General features: G+C 38.4%; 1 protein-coding gene across 1 annotated transcript; it reads right to left on the minus strand.

Annotated features, from left to right (window-relative positions):
• On the minus strand, nucleotides 1–24739 carry LOC117792689 (neuronal PAS domain-containing protein 4A; the record flags this gene model as incomplete). The annotated part of the gene is given in 12 exon segments (XM_034632920.1): nucleotides 1–608; nucleotides 833–2016; nucleotides 2076–2229; nucleotides 2647–2753; nucleotides 2937–3121; nucleotides 5375–5653; nucleotides 8459–8548; nucleotides 9705–9772; nucleotides 12609–12790; nucleotides 22124–22170; nucleotides 22213–22597; nucleotides 24681–24739. Coding segments are annotated over 12 exon segments (2754 nt in total), but the record flags the coding sequence as incomplete, so codon positions are not given.
• Nucleotides 24740–25931: the final 1192 nt, after the last annotated feature.

A 25931-nucleotide genomic window follows, 5' to 3' on the forward strand; every position in this document is an offset into this window, starting at 1 on the left:
ATAAATATGTTTTCATAAATAAAATAATTAGCCTAATTCGTCTAAAAGAATATGGTACTATAAAATAACATAGTATATATACTTTATGCTATACATGTATAAACAAATTTGAAAGTACTCGTAAAAAAGACGCCATAAAAACGACACTAAAAATGTTTTTACAACTAATAGAGCTCTTCTGCTTTTCCAGTTGCTAATCGTAAAACTAATTTCCAAGTAATGCTTATATAGTAGACGTAGCATACAGTTATTATATTTTAATGTTTAAGCTTTAAACAAAATTGCACAGAAATATTGTTGTTATATGAACATTACTTAAACAAATTAGTTGGTTGGTTAGTAGATAGCTAGAGCTTTGCTTATAATGATATCTATACTATTACTATTACCATTGTTATTGATGTTATTGTCTTGTGTGTGTGTTTGTTTTTTTCTTTCTCTTATTCTTTTTTTTTTTTTTTTTGTTTCGAGTTAGATAAAAATAATTTAAACGCTAAGATGACAAGTGGCAATTAATTTAAGTGTGATTATCACCTGCCCGTTGCACGCCGAGCCGCGCTGGGAATTTCCGAGCTTTGCATAATACGCAGGTCACTAATTTTTTGGATCTGAAATAAATTGAAGGGAGAAAAAATCAATTTGAGAGCGGGAGCATAAGCGTGTCACACAACTGGCGGAAGCGCCAATTGTCCCCTCGAGACTTCTTTTGATATTTAATCAAACATTTATCTTGAATTTGTTGTACATATGCTTTTGTTTTTGAAACTTAATTAATTAGCGAGAGGTTGCGAATTAAATGCGGATTGAAACGTGCCAATCGAAATGTACTAACCTCTATCATCGACCGGTTCCGTGGCATCAGCACGGCCCGTGGCCACCATCGATTCCGTTGCTAGCTCCACACGCGCCACGTGAACACCATGCAGTGTTAGCTGTGCATGTTGTGGATGCTGTGGATGTTGATGCTGTGGATGTGGATGCAGCTGATGTTGGTGTTGCTGCTGTGCAGCTGCTAGATGCTGGGACAGATGCTGGTGATGATCGCCCGTCGCTGGCGGCCATTGCTGATAGGCGACAGGCACCAACGGATCCGACATCCATTCAAAACTGAATGCTGGTCCGATTGTCTGGGCGCTCAGTCCGCCATGTTGGGGCGTCGCACTTGTGGGCGTGGGCGGCGTTGTGGTAATGCAGGGACTCAGTTCATGCGAGGAGCCAAAGCTATCAAGCGATGCCTTCTGCGCAGACTCCGACCAGGGCGGACTGGGATTCCATTGTTCAATGAAATCCGCCGGATCCGGCGGTAGCGTCTTGTTCAGCAATCGCGGACGTGTCGGCACAATTGTCGCATAAATAACCGAGGCGGATGCATCGCTACTACTGCCCGTTGCCGCCCCAGCTGTTGCAGTGGCATAAGCACTACTCGGATGCAGGGCATAGCAGTCAGGCTCCGGCGTTATGGCCGCCGCTGGAGATCGCTCTGCGTGCAAATAAAGCGGCTCCAGTTTGTTGCGTGCTCGTTTCTTGGGAGGTGGAGGCGTTGCCGACTGCGTGGACTTTTGACTGCCGCCGGTGCCGCCATTAACTTGACTATAGTCCACAGGCTCCAGGCCGCCACTGCCCGTTGCCAGCGAGCCCGGCTGAAAGCCATACAGCTGCTGATCCTCCTTCAGCTCGAGTGTGGCCTCGGCATGGTAGACGCCACCATAAGCGGCGCCCATATGCGGATGATGATGATGGTAGGATGCCGCTGAAGTTGTGTGATGGTGGTGATGATGCGCATGATGGCTGCCAAATACGCTGGACATGCTGCCAGCCCCACTGGACATGCCCAGACCCACGCTAGCGGCGCCACCTCCAAGCGGCTGCTGATGCGTACTGTAATAGCCGGCGGAACTGCTGCCCGGCGGTACACGCATTGCACTGTCCAGCGGCATGCCAAACTGTATTTTGGACTGCACCGTGTAATAATGATAGAGCCAGGAATTGGCCAGCATTATCGAAGCCTCACGATCACTGAGAAGTTGGAGCCCCGTTAGCTAAAGGTTAAGATCTATATGAACCAGTTTACTTACTTTAGCACCTGATTGGTGCACACGATCACAGGCTGCTGTGTGGAATCGGGACTATCTCGCACTTGAAGCACCACATGCACCCAAGTGTAATCTCCACTAGAACGCTGCATCCGAACGAGAAGAATACAACTGCGATCCTGTTCTGATTGCGTAACTGCATGAACGGAAGAAAGGAAAGGAAAATGATAAGACAACAAGTTAAATAATAACTAAATCACTATAAATTGGATTATAATCAGGAAATGAAAGCGAAACAAATATCGGTTTCAGTTACGGTTTCCATTATGCTAGAATCTTGGTTTTCGCTTAACGGTTACGCAAAATCCTCATCTCATATAGGTTTTGTAACTGTTACCGGTTGTTTTTTGTTTCGGTTCAAAAAAAAAAAAAAAAATGTTTATAAATGTTGATACTAAAACGACTATTTTAATTTATAAACTAAATTTCTTTGATATGAAGATCTTTTTAAGGAGATCAGTATTTAAATTCAAAATATAATTAAAATTCGTTTTAAATAACAACATACGTAATTTTAAAGTTGAAAAAATAATAAAATAGATTCATCACTTACTTAACCTGTGTTTGCTTTGAGCTTCACGAAGATTCTCACTATGTATCAGATTGTACCAGGATGTGCCCTGCAGAGTCGCCTTATCATAGCCCAAGTGAAACTCGCCGCTGCAATTGAAAGGGATAGTTAGTAAAAAAGTTATGCACAATACTATCTTTATAACAGTCACATTTTTGATAATTGAAAAATTGTATAAAAACGTAGAAACATGAACATACATTTTGTAGAGTTAGGATTGTATAAAATTTGATATTTTATTGGGTACTTTATTGTGTACTTGTTCGACTTACTTTTTGTCAATGTGCGCGATTTTCATGTCCATGGAGTGTATGGTGGTAAAGACATTGGTGGCGCCCTGAACCACACACTCACGCGTCTCGGGCATGGCGATGGGTGTGCAGGTGGCAAGAAAGACGGGCTCATTGCGACTGCAGAGCGGCAGGAATGACAAATAGTGACCCTGTACCAGAACGACCTGTGAAACGGACAGAAGGATAGAACGATGTAGAATCGAATATTTGGGATCGCATTCGGACGACAACGATGACGACGCTGGCTCCCACGAAAATTGGCGCGCACGTTGTCGCCGCTGGTTATGGCCATTTTTGGGCTGGCATGCCCCGACTTATAGACATTTTACTCTGATTCCATAATTTAAAAAAGGCAATCACTGAAATGTTTTTGCTAGCATACGCAGAATGGAGTCACAGCCTCCACACAAATACATATATATACAAAAAAAAAAAAAAAGCAAAAAAAAACAATCACACACCAGGCAGTCTCAATGGAAGTCTCAGTCTGTGTCTCAGCCATTGTCTCCCAATTAAAACGTGCCTGCATTTAGTTTTCCATTGCAATTGCATTTCGTAGCTTATGGCCCGTTCATCTGCTTAAATGCAAATGCAGCCCCGACTCCAACTCCAACTTAAACTTCGACTCCGATTCCGATTCCGAACCCGATCCCAACCCATCGATGACGCAGACGCTGTCGTTGTTGTTGTTGTAGTTGTAGTTGGTCTTTTTTTTGTATTTTTTTCTTTGGTAAATGAGACGACCTTAGACTGGGAAGCAGGCGCCACTGCCACAGCGATGTCGCCATCTCCGTCTCCTGTTCTCTTTGTTGTTGCTGGGGGTTTTTTCATTTTGGTCTCTTGTCTATGCTCTATCCTCTGGGTACTAGCTCTGAACTATGCTGACCTCATTCATAATTATTTATTGGTCCATTTTTATTGCATATTAACGAATGCCGGGTGAATGTGCCGCATTTCAGTTTTGCTCTATGTCTATGGGTTATCGCAGCCAGTTCACTTGGGTCCAAGTCCCCTGACAACATTGTATAGGTTCCATAAGCCTGCTAGTAAATGTTAAGCTATCCATTTATTACACATTTAAGTATCAACTTATACCCGTATAAATATATATTTTATCATAATACTCTATGAATCAGCTATGTTACTCAAACAAAAATACCTTTGTTTGTATCATTTAGAATGAAAGCATTTTAAAATACATTTATCAATCGACGGATTGAGTTCAATCAGAAGCATGTTTAGGTTAATCCCAATTCATTCCAAAAGCTAAGTTAATTTGGGTTTATATGTGTTTTAAGAAATAGTCCAAACTTTTTCCCAGCTTAAGCTAGTTTCATTGGTGCCAAAGCCTGCGACCTAAATTACTTGCGGCTATCTTCATTTAGATCTAACGTCTGAAAAGCCCAAGAATGTGTGTGTGTGGGTACATGTGGTGTCATAACGCTGGGAAAATCTAAACCAAGTGGCAACACTTCCTGCACCTCATTAAAGTGCCAGCTTGCAACTTAATTAAAAACGTTTGCAGCAACTGTCAACGCCTCGCTTTATCTCCATAACTCTCAGCGAACATCTGCGCACTTCAAGCAAGCAAAAAAATATTAAAAGGCGCAAAAAGAGAGAAAAATAAAACGAGAATTAACAAAAATAAGATATGCTTGCATATAAAAGACCAGCGACCGCCCACAAGATTGTGACAGCACTCTGGCAACACGGTAGCATCCACATGATCTTCAACGCGTCTCTTTCCCTGTCTCTCTCTCTCTCCCTCTATCTACGGATTCAACACGTTGACAGATTTGGTCTTGTCTGGTTGAACCTGCCGGTTGCCAAGTACTTGTATTCGTACTTGGCTGACTGGATGGATGACTCGTTGACTGGTTGACTGCTTGACTGACTGACAACTTCATATTGTGCTCGTATTCATTTATATTGCTGATGGGCATACGACTTGTAGTCTTCTTTTCACTCCCAACATCATTATAATGACTGCATGATGATCATTATGATGATCAGAGGAGGCGGCCAATCAGAGCAGTCAACAGCTATGGAGCACCCACCCGTTCCACATCAACTGTCATCGTTTGTCAGCTTATAGTAAAGCGTCTCACTGCCTGACTGGCTGCTTGGCTGATTGTCTGACTGTCTGAGTGTCTGGCTAGCTGGCAAGATGTATGACCAACCAGTCAGCCAGTCGGGCAGTCGGACCAGCCAGTTGGCAGACGACGCATGCGCCCGGCTCATGCATAATTCATTGCGTGGCGGTTTACTCTGAGTTGCGACTGTGTTGCAGGCTCGCTGGTTTCCAAGTGTTACACGCAACACGCTTTCAGGTGATTCATTCATCAATTGCTGTCAGAGACTACACGCGCTTACTCATACAATCACACACACACATACATACACATACAGATACTAACCTTCTGATCACCGAAACGCATTTGCCGTCGCGCATTGCGACTAACATTCATGCGACAGAGAAACATGCGATGCTCTCCCTCCAGACTTGAGGCGCCTCCGTTACCATTGCTGGCTGTCGAATCTGCAACGCCGACGCCGACACCAACACCGACATTGCTGCTGCTGTTGCTGCCACCTGGCTGCGGTGGCACGTTCCTATTTAGCTCGGCCTGTATGGTTGCGTGATCCTGTTTGTCAATGATATCGTAAACGGAATCCCCATGTATAAGTAAATCCTCCTGTGAACAAGACAGTGAGAGGGAGAGAAAGTTAGAAAGAGAGCGTAATAGGCTTAGGAATCTGTTGCATGTCACAATTTCAAAGCATACAATTTGTATTAAATAAAATAAAATATAATCAATCAACAAATTTATACTTTTTTTTTGGTTTGTTTTTGCCTTTTTGCCTCGCGTACGAATGTGGCCAGATTTTTCAATTTTTAGTGCTGCCATATCAGCTTTTTCATATAAAAGGCAATGCCAGAGGAATTTTTTTTTAAATCTTACTAAGTGTACAATGCGATAAACTGAATTATATAATTATAAGTGAACAAGCAAGTAAACATTGATGATTTATTGAATCATTGTAAATATGAAATGAATTTAATTAATTAATAATTTATTGAGAAGTTATCATATTGAAATAGACTTTAAGAGTTTTATTTTAGTATAAATCATTTGGGACGTCAAATTTAATTTGTTAATGATATGTCAGGTGAGAGTTTCGCACGGTCATCAGCATCCCCGTCTAATGTCATGTGCTTGTGTTTTTGTTTTTATTATTGTTACTATTTTTTTTTTTATTATTGTTGACAATTATGGAGAACATTGACGGACCGATAGCTCGAACCAGGCGATCGGCCAATTTACAATGCCATGTTGTTGCATTTGTAATTTATTTATGGTCGCTGTCGCTACATGACACTTGACAGTGGCAACTTGTTATGGCAATATGCAAAAATCCAATTGGAATTATGATGCCCAAGCCACAACAACAACAATTATATTAAGAACAACTATAGCAGCAATTGCAACAACAAGCTCTATTGACATTTTTGGCAGTTTGTTAATTAACTTTACTTGTTGTTGTTACCGCTGCCGTTTTGACCGTTAACTAACTGAGAGCTTGGACTGCGGTCTGCCACAAATTAAAAGGTTGGGCAATCCACTTTTGGGCCTGTTCATGAGCACAGCTATTGTACCGCAATTATGCCAACACATGCCATACGGTAAATTTATGAGCCCACTTGACCATTTAGTTGCTATTGTTGTGGGTGTCCCCTGATAAGGCCTGGCCTAAAGGCCAAAGGCTGTCAAGTGTCTTAAGCTCTGTGGGGCCAACAGCTCTTGTGCCACACTCGCCTCTGACAGGCTTTAAATGTTCAGCCACCATATGGTTCCCTCAACTTATTCGATATGAAAGTAAGTAAGTAAGTAGTCCTTGTTAACTGACATTGGGTGGGTAACAAGCTGCCGGAAACATTTTTAAGCTCGACTTTGAGCTTGGCTATTTTGATTATACATTATACTAATATTCGCTTACCCGATGTCAGAGGAGTTTGACAAGACATACAAACAAATTCCCAAATTACACATATTTAAAAAATTTGTCCCAAAAATAGATTATTGTCATTTTGAAATACCTACAAATTTCCCTTGCTTCACAAAGTCAAAAAGATCACTCACTGATAAATTTTATATAAAAACAATGCATAAGTTCAATTTCAGTTCACCATTTGTAGAACAATCTTCAACATGAAACTCTGTACAATTATTTCTGTCCTCGTGCTCTGTTTTCAGACTATGACTAGTAGTAAATATCTGTCTTAACTTAGTTTACAATCAACTCTTAACACTCAACAGCTGATCCAAAGATTGGTGACACGATCATTCAAGGAGACTTGAATTACTTGAGTTACAATTAATTAATTTTCGTTTATATGTCAATTAATTTTAGCAACAATACAAATGGCAAATGTATTAAAAAAAGGATAATTTGAGTATACATTTTAAGATATTTTTTAAAGAAATATTTAATAATTCTCTTTATTTGTTGATTGCATATAAATAATATTAACAACAAACAATATATCTTGTAGTTCTATTGAATACAAGTAGGACAGCCTAGAATATGATTTATTGGCAAAATGATTAGATTTCTCACAGGTTTTTGACAGTTTTGCTACAGTTGCACTCGGATAACTCATACGCCCCCTTTGCCGGTTGGTTAATCGCGTTGAAGCTGGAGAGACACAGTAAGCGGCAAAGCACATCAACAGACTTGCAACAATCTCTTGGCATACGCGAGTAACAGTACCTTTGTCAATGTCTGACTGTTTGTTTTAGATGAATAAGTAACTGCACTCGCAGTCGCACTCGTATTTATTTGTGTATTTGTATGTGTTTATTCGTATACGTTATGTTATGTAGAACGGAGATATGTCACACATGTGCTGCATGCGAGTGCATTTATATGCAGCTCAGGCATATTTATTTAGCTTTAGTACTTCAATTGCAAAGTGAAAGGCCACGATGTATAACCTTGCTATTTAAGCAGCGTAAACGTGCGATAAACCAAACTTGAAACAGCCGCAACAACAAATGCAGCTTAAACTGCAACTGAAACAACATCAGAGGCAGCAACAAAGTTAAGCTGTTTGCAACAGTTTTAAGGAACTTTTATGTAGTACAAGCTGCAGATTTATGTAAGCTCAATGAATCGAGTCTGTGGCAGTCAGTTGTTACTGACTTGTCAACGGGAGCAGTATAAGAAAAACAATACAAAAAAACAAAAAAAAAAAAAAAACTGCAACAAATATTTGCTGTCGTTGTTGCTGCTGGGTTGATGTCGATGTTGTTTGCTGCTGTTGTTGTCTTTGTTGTTGCCTGTTGTCGCTTGTCAGAGATTTGTATCAACGGCTGTACCAATTTTGGCCAAAAACTTTCGTCGACTTTGCTTTTCTAATTATTCGCGCAAATCGCTTTTACAAAACCAAGAAAAACGAACTCAATTCACGAAGTAAAGAAAAATCTAATGAGACTTACCATGGAATGTCCCAGGTACTCGGCAGCATTATCTGATATATAGAGCAATTTGCCATTTTGTGTGAGCATCATCAGAAATCCTGAAAGTGCCTGTGGGAGAAATAAATCGATGTAATTAGTATCTATAGCTTGACATTAATTATGTATAATATTTCTTAATAATTTTATATATTTTCGGAAATTATACAAGACTATTTAATTAGGAGATTATAAAGTAGTTGTCTGGTTAAATAATTTAAAATTGACTTAGAGCTTGACATCAATTATGTCTTATATTTCTTAATAATTTTATATATGATTAGAAATTATACAAGACTATTTAATTAGGATATTATAAAGTAGTTGTCTGGTAAAATAACTATAAATTAACTAAGAGATTCAAAGGAATGTTTATTTATTGTATATTTTGACTGTAAAATTGCTAATTCAAAAAAATCTCTCAGATAAAAGTAATGAAATCTTGGATAAATATTCGAGCAACATTTTAATTCAAGGATATCTATTGATAGCTGATCAGGAAAGCAAATTAAAGCATTTGTTAAAGCAACACTCTCAATTCAGTGTTGGAAATGCAAATTCATTTTCGCGTCTGCGCACTAATAAATTGTTAGCCCAAAGAAGTTGCCACAGTTGACAGTGAAAATTGACTATCGAGCTATAACTATGTACATATGTATATGTATATATGTATATTCAATGTATATGTATATTTGTACATATATTTGTATTTAATTCAGTCACGAGTGCACACAGGTATGTAGATCAATCTGCCGACCATCGCAGAGTTGCCACAGTCAGTGGCAGGCAGCTTGACTGACTACTGACTACTGACTACTGTCTGCTCTTTACTTTTGCTGTTGCTGTGCTTGTTATTGTTGTTGCTTAAGAGCAGCATTTATTGTTTTCTTTTTTTTATTTTTTTTGTTTTTTTGGCGCAGCAAGTGGCGGTAGCTAAATGATTTCTGGCTTATGATATGCCACAGTTGTGCCATTAATAGAGTTGTTTTCCCTGGAACTTTCGGTTCACTAGTTGACTTGTCAACGCGCCTCACTTAAATTGAGTTGTTTCCCCAGCTGTGGTCACAATAAATTGGTAATTGGGTTGGCAACGCATTGATTCTGAGATTAAACTGCCTTTCTCTAAACTAGACTTTTAAAACTGAATCAATTATGGAATACAAAGGCTTTAATTAATAAATATAATAATATTATAGATTTATTAAGTATGTACTTTTATTTTACTTACCTTCGAGAAGCCAATATTTGGTGTAGCTGTCTGATGATGTTGATGCAGCGCATTGTGACGCTTGAAAACTGCAAGAGAAATGCATTGAGAAATGTAATTAAGTTAATTTAACTTGAACTATCGACCTTTTGCGTCTATTAACAGCCGCGCCCAGAAAACAACCGGGCTTTAAGCATCCGCTTAAGGAGGAAAATCTGTTTAAGTGTTTCGAGTTTTTCCCATGGCTTTGTTTGTGATTTGTTTGCATAAAATTAAGCGAAGCTAATTAAAAAAGTATCTGTTAATAATACACTTGGTCTCTGACGGCAATTGTTAGATTGCAATTGATTGCAAATTCATTGATTATATTCTACATACAATAAGCGACGATCTTGCCATACAAAAACAAGTGAATCACAAAAAGAAAATGTGTCATTGTCACTGAGATGGCAACAGCAGCATCAGCCTCAGCAACAACAGCAACAGCAACAGCAACAACACAACGACAACAACAACCAGAAAATCAACAGTGATCACTGAGTGCAATTGCAGTTAGCAGTTTTGCAGCTGCGCCGCAGCCAGCAGACAGCATCAAGATCAATTATTTTTAAAACACTACGAGATACTCCCGCACCTGGCAAAAGGCAACAGAAACAGTCACAGCAACAGCAACAGCGGCAGCAGCAGCAACAGCAACAATCACCGCGGCAGCAACCACAACTGGTAATTTCATTGAACTTGAACGGAAAGGCCATGAATGCACTCAGATTTTTGCAGTGTTTTAATATTACAACAATACCAAGAAATCCGTTTGCACAAACAACTCGAATCGATTGCCCAGGTTGGCAGTCAAATAAAAAGGGCGTGGCTGCATGCTCAGACAGTTTGGGAAACTGATTGCAAACTTATTTAAGCTGTTGCTGTTGGAAAACTTGCCAAAGGTTGTACTCCTAATAATATACTTATTTTCTAAAAGTATGATTTAAATAAGTTCTGAAAACTATTCAGTGAATAGTTAAACAAATCAAATTTTTATTAGCTTTTTTATTTTCTCTTTAAAATATCATTAATAGTATTGTTATGAACTATTCTAACTATTAATCTTTCAAATATACTAAGGCTGGTTTTTCAATGTTTAGATAAGGTGTTTGATAACTATATCAGGGATATTTTGATGTACAATTTATAGAAATTAATGTCAAATCTGAAAATATCTATTCGATAAAATTTAACGAGCCCTAAGTGGGTTTGTAATTTATTCTTAATAGTTTTTTGATATTCCATAAAGTAATTTTAAAAAATCAACCTATGCTACGAATATCTGATATTTTTCATACCCAATCTGCTGGATATATCTTTTACAGATCCTGGGAATAATGAGTTCATTTCAAGATTTAAAAGATTAAAGACTTTAACAAGTTCCAACTGTGTGTAGTTGGACATTCAGCTATCTATAGCCTCTTAACAAGCTTAAGCAACGTTATGATTGTCTAGATAGCCTTATTCCATTGGCAAATATGATAATATGGCTAACAACTATTTCTGGGATGCAATTCAAGCCGTCGGCTAATCTAATGCATTAATAATTGTTTGTGAAAACTCAATTTGGTTTTATAAATATTTCATTAATCGCATAACTCAGCGCGCCGGCGCAGTCAGAGCCACACCCACCACTGTTACCCACCACCACCAAGCCCCACCGTAATCCACACCCACACCCACAGCAACAAAATATAATGCCATGAACTTGAAGATAAGCCGCGTGTGTTCAGAGGCTTCGGACTCGATAGCGTGCCAATATTAACACAATTTGTGATTATAAATGCTTTTAAACGGTGCAATGACAATGAACAATAACAAAACACACACACACAAACACACACACCCAAACGAGAAGCTAACAAACGCCGACAATTTCTCACACTTAGTGCTCCAAAAGAAAAAGGGTACAAAAAATAGGTAGATGCAAGGCAAAAAAAAAAAACAGTACTTAAGTTTAATTTTTTGCAATTTGTAGAACACATAAATCGCACATTTTGATTTATCGCAATATTTATAGCAATGCCAGGAAGACGTTGCTGTTGTTGTTGTTGCTGTTGTTGCTGTTGTTGTTACCATTGCAATTGTGAAATTGCCTTGACTAAGGGGGATCGCAGCTGTAGCTTAGCCAGAGCTGGGCTTGGGTTCACATGGACTGGCAAAAGATGCTAGCCAAGTTAAGAGCTCAGTCCTCAATAGCAAGTACTTATGTGTGTGTGTCTGTACTGCTCTCTCCCTCGCTCTCATGCTTTATGTGTGTGTGTGTGTGTGTGTTATCTATGGGTCTTATATACCGCACAACGCTAATTTGAAAAACAATTTTCGTAATTATCCACAAAAAAGAGAAAAAAAATGGAAAGAAGCAGAGTCGGAGTTGATCTCGTTCAGTTGCGCCTGCGCATTGACCTGTGCGCATGCGCATTAAAGGAGGATGAAACGCAAACCAAGCAGGACAGAGTGCAAGAGAGAAAGAGAGACAGAGAGAGAGAGAGAGAAATTGTAACTGGCTGCGGAGCAATTTGCAGCATGGGTGCGTGCCTAGACGCTTAGGCAATTACTTGGCCGAAAACAATTTCAGAGACGGAGACATAGACATATGAATGATGTGATGCTAGTACTCGTAATCGTACCAACTCGTACTTGTACTCGTACTCGTACTCATACTCGTATTCGTACTCGAGTGCTCGAACTATGCGCCTAGCGGTTATTTGGCGTATGCTGTTTTCATTTTTCCCCCATTTTTTGGCCGCGTGGGGTCCATTCCAAAACGCCATGACTCATGCATATTCAATCAACGTGCAGCCAATTATCAACATGCATATGCATTAAGCGAACTTCCCCCGCCGCCGCCGCCCAACAAAAAAAAAAAAAAAACAGCGCACTCACCTTGTTGAAAGTAGTTGGCTTTGCGGACATAGACACAGACCAGGGCCATCAGCTGCAGCTGCGACAGTCTCTGTCGCGTCGACTGCGGCAGCGGCAGCAAATCCCGCAGATTGGCAATCTCTGCATTTATAAGATCGCGTCGCATTTTCGAGGCGCCCTTTGTCGATTTGTTCGCATCGAATCTGCAAAGATGCAAGAAAAAAAAAAAAGTGCAACACAATGTAAGAATAATATCAAAAGATAGTTACAAAAACAATTAGAATATATATGAGCACGTTCACAGCTACAGCTTAATAATAGACAGTGCCGACACTGGCCCACAGGCGCATATGTTTTCACAGCCTCCAACTCGTTACTTGGCTGTGCGCTTAACCCAACACAGACCATTGTGCCACAAATTCTGCGCAAAAAAAATTCAGCAATTTTTACTATAAATAAATTTAATAACTTCTCATGAAATTTAAATTTTCAAGTTTCCACGAATATATAAAAATTTTAAACTTCTATATTAAAGGTAAAAGAAAGACTACACAAACTTAATAACTTGGTTTATTAGATTTTGACAAACTGGATATCCAAATTGTTTTATAAAAACTTTAGCCTGCATTATTTAGTGTCCGTAACAAAATTATTAGCTTAAGCACTAATAAAACACCAGACAAATATTGTTCTGACAAAGATGAGTTGCATGATGTCAAATCCTTAACATTTGCGAGTATTTGTACAAATAAAAATTAATTGAAATATATATTTATTTATTTATATGTTTTTTATATAATAATCAATTGATCAACATTTATAAAATCAATAATTTATTTATTCAGCAAAAATTTGGAATTAATATAAGCAATTGATAAATTTTTGTATAATTTCTAATATTTGGTTTTTGCAATTTACACATAACGCGCTGTTTTTAGTAGAGTTAAAAACTCAATTCTGACTTCGAAATTAGCTAGTCTTAAAGAGATATAAGCTTTTAAGTTTTAACTAATTTTTAAGATTGTTCTTTTATATATTTAGTTGTGATGGGTCATCGGTGGGTTAAGATGCTCGCACATACCAAAAGCGTATGCGAGATGCATAAATAACTCATCGCGCATTTAAAAATCATGCAACAAGCAGTTAGTTGTTGTAGTTGTTCTTGATGTTGTTGCTGTTGTTGTTGTTGTTGTTGTTGCAATGCTGGTCGATGTGGGGCACACTTGCCACATGCCTTGTGCGGAAAATTGTGCAAGTAGGTTGGTCAGTTTGGTTGGTAGGTTGTCTGGTTGTTTGGTTGTTGGCTGGGTTGCTTGGTTGTTTCGCCGAGCAGCTGTGTGGCTAGCGAGGAGCGGGACGCAGCGAGCGGTACAAGCGTTTAGCGATCTGTCCGTGTGTACTTTTCTGAGCATATTATTTACAAGGTTGAATTCATAAATCATAAATTTGTCTTTTTATGCAGCGTCGGCGGCGGCGCACGCGGCGTATGAGCGATGTTGTTGTTGTTTTATTTGTAGTTTTGTATTTATGCTGACGTTGCTGCCATTGTTGGCCCGACTGGGGGATTTTGCAAGCGCTTGATAAATATTGGTAATATTGTTGTAATAACAGCAAGTGCCCGCGCCTTTCTGGCTTTCTCGACTGGCTCTTGTTGGACTGCCATTTTGCCGCTGTTATTGCCTCTAAATGGCCATGTTAACATTTAAAACAATCACACACATTTATCTATCAGATACTCATACGTTTGTGTGTGCAGTCGCTTGTTGCATGCAACAAAATGTTTGCCGCATGCAATGCAAACGAGCGCCACGGCCACGGACCGTCTGTATTTTTTTGTTTTATTTTTTGTTTTTTTTTTTTTTTTGCTTCTCTTGGCCTGCATCCGTTTGCCTTTGCGGCAAGGCGGCGGCATTTTCCAACTGCCCATAATAGAACAGAGATTTAAGCCGAATTGAGTGGTCCGTTCTGAGGGGAGACTCACACAAACACTCACTCACACACACAAACACACACACACAGTGCACACACAGTCACAATTAAGTCAAGGTGATTTGTACAATTAAAACGAATATTGATTTAAATGCTGTGATAGTCGGTCGTAACATATGATTGGATTGCTTTCAGTTGGCATTGCCACTGGGACTGGGCACCAACTGGGCGTGGTCGTGGTTGTTATGAGTTGGTGAAGGGTCCATTCTTGTTGATTGGTTGACTGATTTTGTCTACGCTTTACAATACACGTTATTTGTCTGTGTATGCAACTGAGCTAAACTTGATGTCAAATGACATATGATATATTTTAATATTCTATTAAATCGACTAGTTTTAAATTTTAACACATTTTTGACAATAGAAACAAAATAAAATAATATTATTGAAATTTTACATAGTTTAAATCCTTATATTTTTTAAGTTTGTTTAAATCATAATGATTTTTGTTTGATCGTTGCCGTCTTCACCCATCTCGGCTAGTTTTAATATAATAAATTGCAAAACTTCTAGCAAATTATGTATTAAAAATTGTAAACTCGAGAAAAAATTTTGTGTCTTTTTAATCAAGATAAACAATAATTTTTATTTAAAAAGAATTTTATGGTTTTGTTTGATTTAACGAACTTTTTGTTTTGAGTTATATTGATAATTATAAAGTGAACCTTAGTCGGGTTTTACTTTTTAGTTAATATTGTTTATTATTAATGGATTAAAATAATTAAATCGACATATAAACAATGCTTATTAGAATTAATTTACTTATATTGATGAATCTATTAATAAATATGCATGAGCATGAATTGCATTTTATTTTAAGTATTTGTACTTAAAATCAATATCAGTTTGGTTACATCTAAAGTTGTTGCTGTGGCCTCTGTAGGCGATTCACATCCTCCCACACTCGATGGTGAATCGCATGCCAAGGTAACCTGAGCATCTGCCAATTAGCTGAGTAAAATGCCAAACAGTTGGGCTCAAAAGCTGGCCAAGTGGCAGCCGCACTGCCTATTTGTGGCATAATTAATAAGTTTTTTAAATATTTATCATAAACAAGATGCCTGGTCAGGCGATAATATGATAATGTCCATCCTTCCTAAAGCTCCGAAAACGTGTTAATGGCTATACCAACAACAACAACAACAACAACAGCCTGTTGTGCTGAGATTTATATAAGTATAGTATAGATGGTTTGGCAGAGAGAAAACTCCCGCGCATCTTTGGCTTGTAATCTACATCAAAATTTATCTCTAGACCGACGATGAGGTGGAGTGAGCGAGACATGTCATGTCATTTCTTAATATATCTATCGGTACCTTGAAATCTGCACCAAGTAGCACCAACTGCTTGCTGTTGTTGCTGTTGTTGTTGCCAGCAGATGCTGCTGCTACTGCTGCTTCTGTTGCAACTTGCAACTTGCAACTACTTACTGTACAAGTTGTTGTTGCTAATTAAAAGCATAAACACGATTCTTAGCGAGGCGTCAGCAGCTAACCTGTGGCAAGTTGAAGGCGGCGTAGGAGGAGCAACCACTGAGTGGAAGTGGAAGTCGTCTTCGGAGTCGCAGTCGCAGTCGCAGTCGGAGCTGGAGTTGGAGTTGGAGCCTCCCTCGGCGCACTGGCACATGTTTAATCTTAGTGTGGCAGTCAAGATCTTAATCAAGCCTACTTGGCCTGCAGTTTGTTTTACGCTTCACTAGAGATATCCAACAAAGTTTACGTGCTCCACAGAAATTAGGCTCAAATCTTGTTGTTGTCATCATCTTCATTCTGGCGAGGGGGAAGTTCGAACACAGTCCGCAAAAATTTGAAATGGGGGTTCAACTTAAAGCTGCCCCATGGGCCCACTAATTAGCACATAAAGCTTAAACATAATGCGAAACTATTAACTAAAATGCATTTTAAATGCCACTCTATGGTCTTCTTTTTTTTATTGGCGTCCCTCAGCGCCATCGTAAAATTCTCGGCAGCAAATAAATCACAGGCGCCCAAGGGCTGTATCTGTATCTTTAGCTGCAGCTGTAGCTGTAGCTGTAGATGTATCTGTATCTGTAACTCATCTGCAATACACGTATCAATCTAAGGCAAGATTTTAATATGCATGGGGCGTCAGTCTGGCAAGTCTCAGACTGTAGGATAGCAAGTCCATCAATAGCAATTGCGGGCCAACAGAAACACGAAATTTGCGCAAATTTTTATTGCACTTTTCCTGGAGCGACTGCTGGCTATGCTTTTTCGAATTGTCTAGTCACTCGCCTATCTCGCTCAATCGCTCTCTCCCCATCTCTTTCCCTTTCTCTCTGTGTGTGTGTGTTTGTGTGTGTGTATATAATTTGGGCGAGTTTATTTGCCATATTCCCACGATATAGTTTGGTCCAGCTCAACGCTGCGGGCACCTCTAATGATTTTCTCTGAGGAAAATAGTGCAAAACGGCGCATAATGAACGCTGCGTTCAACATTCAAAGCAAAGTTAACTGACAGACTGCCAGACCGCTGGACAGTTGGACTGTTGGACTGCCAGACTGACAAACTAACTGGCCTGGTGGTAACCCTATACTCTGTCAGACGTCTGACTAAACGAGCTACGTTGAACCCACGCCCGACCACCGCCAAGTTGGCGCACAATTAATTGCCAGGCGCCGCACAATGCTTTTCTGGTACGGCCCCAAAATTTCTTGGAATTCCTGGGAAACACTTGTCGGTCAGCTGCCTCAATCCTTTGTGATTTCTGTTTTGCCCCCAAAACGCAACGCGTCTGCGTAAGCCGGTGGCAGTAATCGATACCTTGCTGTGCCAGTTCAGCCGCTTTAGCTCCACAGATTAACATCGGCGACGTTTAGCATGCAAAAAAAAAACAAAACAACAAAAAGAAAATAATAAAAACGATCCTTTGCCACGGTTATGTTGGCCATCTAATAACCATGGGGTGCTGTTGTTGTTGTTTTTGTTGTTCTGTTCTCGGCCTTTAACCAAATTATATGGCCAGGCAGAAAGAGCAGAAGCTCGAGGTATTTCCTATATGAGCAAAGGTGGTACCTCTTTGGGCTTCTGTTCGGTCTTTTCAAGTATGAGTTTTATGGGTTTGTGATTTCATACGTATCTGCCTGCTCTATCACATATTTAGGCTAAAAGACTGCAAATCAAGCCTACAACTGTCATTAATTGATGATGAAGTTTTCAGTCTACAATAAAATAAAATTTAGTGGATTAAAGTATAAAAAAGAAAAGGTAACGAAGGTAAAGAAGATTTACGAAATAATACAAATATTTTATAAAATTTTTTTTGAGGTTATAATCAAAATCTGCTTTCTTTTTAATCAGTTTTCATTTGAACTAATTTAAAACAAGGCTGCGAACCGGTTCTGAACCGAACCTCGGATTTTTAAGCAGCCTGAATCGGATCAAGAACCGAACCCTTGAAATTATTTACTTTGCGAGCCCGAATCTAAGCCGAACCGCTTTCCAAAATAAAAGGTTCGGTTCGAAAAAAAAATAGTTACATTAGTTTTATGGTTTCCTAATATTACGCAATGATTTGAGACTTCGGATTAAAATAAGTCATATTTAAATCTTAAAATAAATTTAAATTAACATCAAAATTTGATTTCTAAAAAAATATATATGTAAATAATTAGTTAAAAATGTAGAGAAAAATATATAAAAATAAAAATATTTTTTTATATAAACCAATTGGCGAACCGAACCGATGTCTTGCTCTATGGTTCGAACCGCCGAACTGAACCTTTAAATTTTTTTTGGAGGTGTGCAGCCTTGATTTGAAATAAATATATTTCCTTTTTTTATTTTAAAAATATTTGTTCTCGACCAAATCTTTATCTTTAATTGGACTCAAAATATTTTTTTTTAAGCTTTTATAAAATTTAATAAGCCTCTCATTTTAAATTCGATGGTCTCATTTGCTCCATTTTGCTATGACACCCTGTATTGTTTCTTAGAATAATATAAACTTATCTCTATTTTAGCTGATGCTGCTGCTGTTTGCCACAATCAATTAAGAATCTAAAGAACTGCGAGTTCGACGGGAGCCCATCCATATAATTTAGTGAGCATACTCGTAAAAGAACTTAATGTGGTTGCTACTGTTTTTCTTTATATATGGATGTGTGTATATTTTACTAAACAGCAGACAGCATCACAGGACCACAAAACAGCACCACAAAAATAAAGATCAGAAGCAGCAAAAGAAAGAAATCAATTCGTTGATTCTGCTGCTGCTGCTGCTGTTGTTGCTCTCATTGTGCACTTCGGTGTGTTGTATGTCCGATTGGAATCTTAGCCACAATTTAATGATGGACTGCCAAAAGCACACTTCGACGTCATCATCAACATCGATAAAGTCGCCGTTGTTGTTGCCACCAACAACACCACCACCGCTGACGTCGACGTCGACGTTGCCGCATAATTTTTCATATTTTTCTGATTTGTTGCTACCGGGTAGTAAACCCGTTTGCAGAGCGTTAACCATGGAGCTGCTACCGTTGCTGCATTTGCTTTCGATTATCTTAATTTGCGTGCGAAACTGACTTTTTTGTGCCGTAGTCGAGGCGAAGTTAAGACAGAGACAGAGGCAGAAGCAGAGCTGCGCGGCTGAGGCGTAAGCCAAACCCCAAATTGTGTGTGTACGGAAATTTTCCCATGACTTGAGTTCTGGCTCTGTGGCCTGTATATTTTGCCCGGCGGTGGCTTGGCCAGAAATTACCCAACTTAGCCAGAGCTCAGTCCCAGACGCTGGAGCGCTGAAGCATCGAATCTCTCGGGATTGATGGTTGTTGCGGCTGCTGCACTTTACCGGCAGCGACTGTGGCAGAGGCTGTGGCAACGTCAGGCAATTAGCACAAGGATGCCGCAGCTAAATAATTTGACGCGCCTTGGGGCAAGTTTTTTGGTTTTCTACCTCACTCTCAGCCAGCCAGCCTCAGCCGCCTCCTCCCAATATCAACTCCTCCCCCTGCGGTGGGAGCACATGGCGCACTTACATATTTGCTCTGAATATTTTTTGAGAAAAACTGGAGGCACATCAATTAGCTTGAACGCGCGTCATCAAATATTAGTTCAAACAATTAGACGTATTGCTGGCAGCCAGATACAAGATACAATATTTCAGATAGTAACTGGTGCAACGCTGCAGTGGAAGTGGAGCTACAATTTATTTGTTATTACTGCGATGCGAGGTAAATAACTTGCGCCGATACCGATACCGATTCGAAATGTGTTAATGAAATTAGCAGCATAAAATGCTGCTTGCAATGTTACAGATACAAATGTATCTGCGCATGCTAATTGACAAAATTAACACCCAATGGCCGGTTTACTTGGACGGTTACTTGGTTTGCCGGTCGCCGGTCGCCGTTCCGACCCTATGGTTGGCCGCACAATACGCAACGGTTTTGGTTAGTTTCACCCAGGAAGCAGCACTTGGTCAGAGCGGTTTTTATGTGGTCTGTTTTCCTTGGCTTTGGCTTCCTTTTGGAAGTAGTTCGCTGACTCTATTTGTTTGTTGCTGTTGCTGTTGTTATTGTTATTGTTGATGTGGCATGTGTTAAAAATTTCTTGCTTTTAATTAGTGTTATTTATTATTTAGAGCATATTGATATAGTTTTCGTTGTTTAACGGTTGTTTGTTTCGGTTTCACGGCATTTGTTATTTACCTGCCGCTCAGCGCACTCTCTGTCTATAGTATATAGTAGTACAGGTATTTATAGAAATCCATGGGATTTATTTTTCTCACTATATTTACACGTTTTGAGTCTTCTTTTATGTGTGTTGCCTCGTGCAAAAGAGACGCGCGCCAAGTTGTAAACACAATGAACTCGGACCAAGTGAAAATCTTTTCTCGAATTATTGATGGATTTCGATATGGGAATTCGAAATATTTCACGTGCTAAGTGGATGCCCTGAATGAAAGCTAATCTACAGTCGAAGCATGAGACTACGAGTATGAATGAATGCTTGCCACTTTCCACTATATCTTTTAAATATCAGATATATTTTATTAAATATAGTATAGAATAGTATGAATCATTCAGTATCTACTTTTAGATACTGTAAGTGAGATATTCTGTAATTGGAATGTGGCAATTTTGTGCGATTCTTAGTGAGAATCTGTTAAACTTTAGAATCAATAAATCATAAAACAAATACAATCAATGAATAAGTGAAATAAATAAATGTTATTAATTGCTTTGCCTATTATTATCTTGATTTAGTTTATTTACTGACTGAAATTAGTTATGTCATAATATAAAGAAACAACTTTGGTAATCAAATTTGCACTCAGGTTGTAACAATAATATTTCAATATATATTTTAAATTTACTTATTAGATTTTGTTTATGTATGTATGTTTGACAATTTTTTGCTACTGCAAAGTTGTCCTGTTTTTTTTTTTTTGAGATTAAAAGCTGCTCTAATTTTTCCAATGGCTTTCGCTAACCAATTGGCCGCCTATCAAACAAACATACACCAACGACACAGCAACAACAATAACAATGAAACACCCACTGGCAACACCCACACATCAGACAAAGGAATGGAAGAGGAACCAAGGTTCATTGTGATATTCGTACAAGCAAAGTAGCAGCCTGGGGGAGGAAAGGGGTGAGGAGAGGGATTGGGGTAGATGGAGGAACCATCAACAGCATCACACGTGAGTTTTACACATTTCAGAAGCAAACGGCACTGAAGTGGATGCGCCATCTCGTTTCTGGGGTTATCCTCATCCTTGTTTGTTGTCGTTGTTGTCGTTGTTGTCGTCGTCGACTTGGTCTTGGTCTTGGTCCGATTGCCAATGTGGTAATGTCAATCGCACTGTGCGGGTTTAACTTATGGCAAAACATTTGAAGCACTAATTAATTGGAGCTAAATAAAATGGCACAGCAGCCGCGAAGGAGGCGAACTTTTCTCCTGTTGATGTTGTTGTTGTTGTTGTTTCTGCATTTTGTTTTTGTTGTGTTTCTTTTGCGAGAATTGGCTGAACGGCGTTGGCGCTGTTTGCTGTGGCTGTTGCTGTGGCTGTTGCTGTGGCTGTTGCTGTGGCTGTGACTGTTGCTGGGTACGCACGGTACACTGCCATGTGGAGACCCGGCGACTGTTAGTGACTGAGAAGATTACGAGTGCCAGATAAATGTGAACTACAAGTTGCCAATACAAGAGGCCATTAAAACCGGCAGCATTGGCAACAAAAAAAAACAAAATAAAAATACAAAAAACATAAAACAAAAATAAAGCAAAGCCAAGTTAAAGAAATTGAAAGCAGCGCGAGAAGAAAAGCTACCTTTTTGCAGTTTTCAGAACACTTAATACACACACGCACACACACACTTGTACTTTAAATTGTATTGACAAATATCGAAGCGTGCGAAACAAATTGAAATTAAAAGTTTGCATGTTGCATGTTGCACATTTTTGATGCGTTGCTGCCGCTGATTTGTTGGCTGCTGAAAGCTAACGAGATGTTGCGCGATAAACTCCAAATTGGATCTGTTTGGGTTTAGGCTCTGTGGGCTACAATTGGCGCTAACTCTTACCTTGTAAACATGCCGGCTGTCTGTTGCTGCTGCTGTTGTTGCTGTTGCTGCTGGCTTGCCTGTTGCTGTTGCTGCTGCTGCTGTGCGGCTTGCTGTTGTTGTTGTTGCTGCTGCTGCTGCTGTTGTTGTTGCAAGTGCTGCTGCTGTGACAATGTGGCTGGCTCATGTTGTTGAAAGTTATGATGCGTGTGCATATGTTGCTGCATGTGATGTTGTTGGTGTTGCAAGTGTTGCTGCTGCTGCTGTTGTTGTTGTTGCTGCTGCTGCTGGTGTTGCAGCTGCAGTGCATGATGATGTTGCTGCTGCTGTTGCTGTAGGGCATGCACATGTGTGGGCGTAGCCAAATGCGTGACTGCCACTGCTGCCGCTGCCGCCGCTGCTGCTGCCGACAGAGCTGAGCCGGGCTTCTCTAGGCCACGTTTATCCGCATACATTTCGTAGCTGACACGTTTGCAAATATTTGTGCGAATGGTACTAAAATTATAAAATGACATGGTCAACATTTTTTTTTTTAAGTTAATAAACTCGTTTCATATTTTGGCTAAATTCTTAAACCAATACTAATAGTTCAATCATAATATCAATCCTAATAAAAGTCTGCAGTCTTTTTGCTCTGATAATGAAATGAAACAACAATTGTTGATTAGTGGCACCACACACACACACACATGGAAACACATACATATGGACACCCTGAAATTGGTTCAGTTTTTGTTGGCATTGTTTGAATTGTGGCACAATAAAAGGCATATTTTGAGGGCGAGCCATCTAAAGAATTGATTTGCATTGTTGTTGCTTGGCCAACAATTGAGCCGTTGAAATCGCTCAGTGGCATTGGGTCGTTTGAAGATATATGTATGTATGATAGAAGTACATATGTTTCGATTTATGTGTTTGTGTGTGTCTCTGAGCACTCTCCTAACTCTCATATCATGTGCTGCGCTTTGATGAGTTGGCAGTTTAGCAGCTCTTTGCTGGATTGCATAAGGAATATGATTTATGGCATGTGATTCGACATGGTGTTGGAGAAGTTGACGCCGAGGTTAATAAAAAAGCGTTACAAGAGCTATACTACAGCACTGTTTGTAAAAAGGTTTTCAAACTCCTTATTAGATAATTTTGCATTTGTTAAATTTATGTTCATTTTTCTGGCAAATGAGTCAAGTTAAATGTCGAAAACACACGAAAAATTTGCTTTTAGGCCTGCTTTAAAATCAATTTGGAGCTCTAAACTTGTTATGCTAAATGGCTTTACAAATTTATCCATAAATAGGAAATAATATAGATTTGATGACGCATTTAAATTTAAATAAGTAATTGTCTTAGAAAATAATGGAAAACTTGTCACTTTATAAACGTGTATATATATAAAAATCAAAAAGTTATTTATGGTGTGTTAAATTCATGTAATATATAACTTTTGTTGAATGCAAATAAATGAATAAATAGATAGAATATATATGTAAGTGAGCCCATTGATTTAAATTTTAAAAGATTGGTCTTAACTGGCGTATTTAAATTTTAATAAAAGATAGACAACATCTTATAAATTTAATAGATGATACAATCTATAAAATGCCTTAAAAATATATCCGCTCAGAAGCTAAAACATATCTTTGTCTGTTTTATATTTTCACTTTAAAAATTTAATTTAAAGAAAATATATTTTATAAAAATAAACAGATATTGTGAAATAATACGAAACTATACGAGTCATTTAAAATTCAACGAATGATATTTATCAAGAATAATCAAATGTCTTTCAAATATATCCACTAGAATATAATAAGCAACATTTTCAACTTTTTTATCATTTGTAATTTTTTTTTTCTACTAAATATTCAACTTTTTCTTATTCACTTACAACTATCACTTTCCATGTCAATACGCTATGCAGTTGGAAAATTTTGATGGCACTTTAGGTGGCGCCAGGAAAAATCTCGATATAGTACTCAAACTTGTATTCATACTCATACTCATACTCATACACATACTCAGACTCGTATATAAATTCTTGAAAATGCAACAATTGAAATTAGTTTTGTAAATGAATTTCAATTTTGTACTTGAATATTCACTACCGGCTGTGGGCATCTTCTGTTTGGGGCCCGGCTTTGGAAGTCTGTCCCTCTATTTGTCTATCTGACTGTCTCTGACTTTGGCTTTGACTGGTTGGCCTGGCTTAGTTGCAACTCATTGTCAAGTGAACTTATCAGAGCTAAAAAAAATTGTTCGAGTTGACGTTTGGAGTGTCATCGAGTCGGTGCTTGATTTGTTTGGAGTTGTTTGAATAGGGACCACCAAAAAGTCATTGAATGAAATGAAGAACGCCGTAGATACATTTATCTATCTTTGTATTTGTATGAGTGTTGATTTTGTTGCTCTATAGCTACATTTGCTCTGTTGGCTGGCTTTTTAAGTATTTTGTTATTTGATTTCTATCAAAGTTAATAATGAAATTGGTAAATGGCGTTTTCAATTTTTGGGGTTTCTTTTTCGTGTGTGTGCGTGTATACGGGTGCGGGTGCGAGCTTTAACTGGGGCCTTGAGGTCTTACCTTTATTCGAAAGATTTAATTTGCGATATCCATTGGGTACAGCAGGTACAGCCGAATATAGAGTATTTGGAAATGTATTTGCATAAATAACAATTTATCAATTTTTATTTTGATTTTGTTTTGCACAATGTTTGGCACTTGTATCTTTTTATCGAAATTATATTCAACCAATTAATATTTCAATTATTATTGAAATATTTTGCATAAAGATCTCAACTTTCGAATGGTTTTTGTTTTGCACAATAAATATATTTATTTATTTAATTTGAAATCATTTGCAGCATTGCATATTCATGGGATCTCACAAACACTTTGATTATATCTGTAGCTCGACAAGATTTATGGGGTTTCTTAGCGACGAACCTCACAGAATCATTTGCAAATCTAATGACGCATATACATATGTATGTGTCTCACATAATAACAGCCGCTCACTCAATAAACTTTTGCACTTATGTTTTGGGTTAATTGAAGATAACAGAACGAAACGCAACGAAACGATATACCGATTGTAGCGATACCGATGACGATAACAGTGTGCAGTTCCGACGGCTTTAAGTGCTCGTTATTTTTGTGCCTTACTGGCTTATTGAAAATCCGTTCAGCTCGCTCAACAATACGCTCTGTGTAGCCAACCGTGTAGAATGCGCGCTTGCACCTTTCTGTGCGGATCACCGAAGCGACACAGAAGCAACAAACTTGATTTCGAAACAGGTAAGGTAGCTTTCGTTCAGTTTCAGCTCAAGAGATCCCACACAGGCTTAAGTTGCGCTTGTGTGTGTATTAGTGCGGTTCATCCAATGCGGTTGGCGATCGTGCACTGAGAGAAAAGCTCAACTCTTCAATTTATAATACGAAAATAATATAAACTGGATATTAAGAAAGCTTATTATTAAGTTTTAATATATTATTAAGTAACGGGTAAAAAAATCAAAAATATAAAATAAAAATATTTATTTAGAATTGAAAGCACATTGCATACTTTGAGTATTATGCATACAACATAATTGATTTATTTTATCTAGCCTTCCACTTTAAATTTAATAATAAACAAATACTTTTACAAGTAAAAAAATTATAATATGGAAATATATTTAATTTCTCCCCGTTAAAATATAATTAATTGCACTAAAATATAAAAATAACATTTATTTTATACAAAGACACGACATTTTTACCATTGTTTTCCACTTTGCTTACCTTACAATTAAAACTCAACGTTTGTAGCAGTGTAAGCGCTCGATCTATCCC

Source organism: Drosophila innubila (genome assembly GCF_004354385.1).
Source record: "Drosophila innubila isolate TH190305 chromosome 3R unlocalized genomic scaffold, UK_Dinn_1.0 2_E_3R, whole genome shotgun sequence".
NCBI classification, from domain to species: domain Eukaryota; kingdom Metazoa; phylum Arthropoda; class Insecta; order Diptera; family Drosophilidae; genus Drosophila; species Drosophila innubila.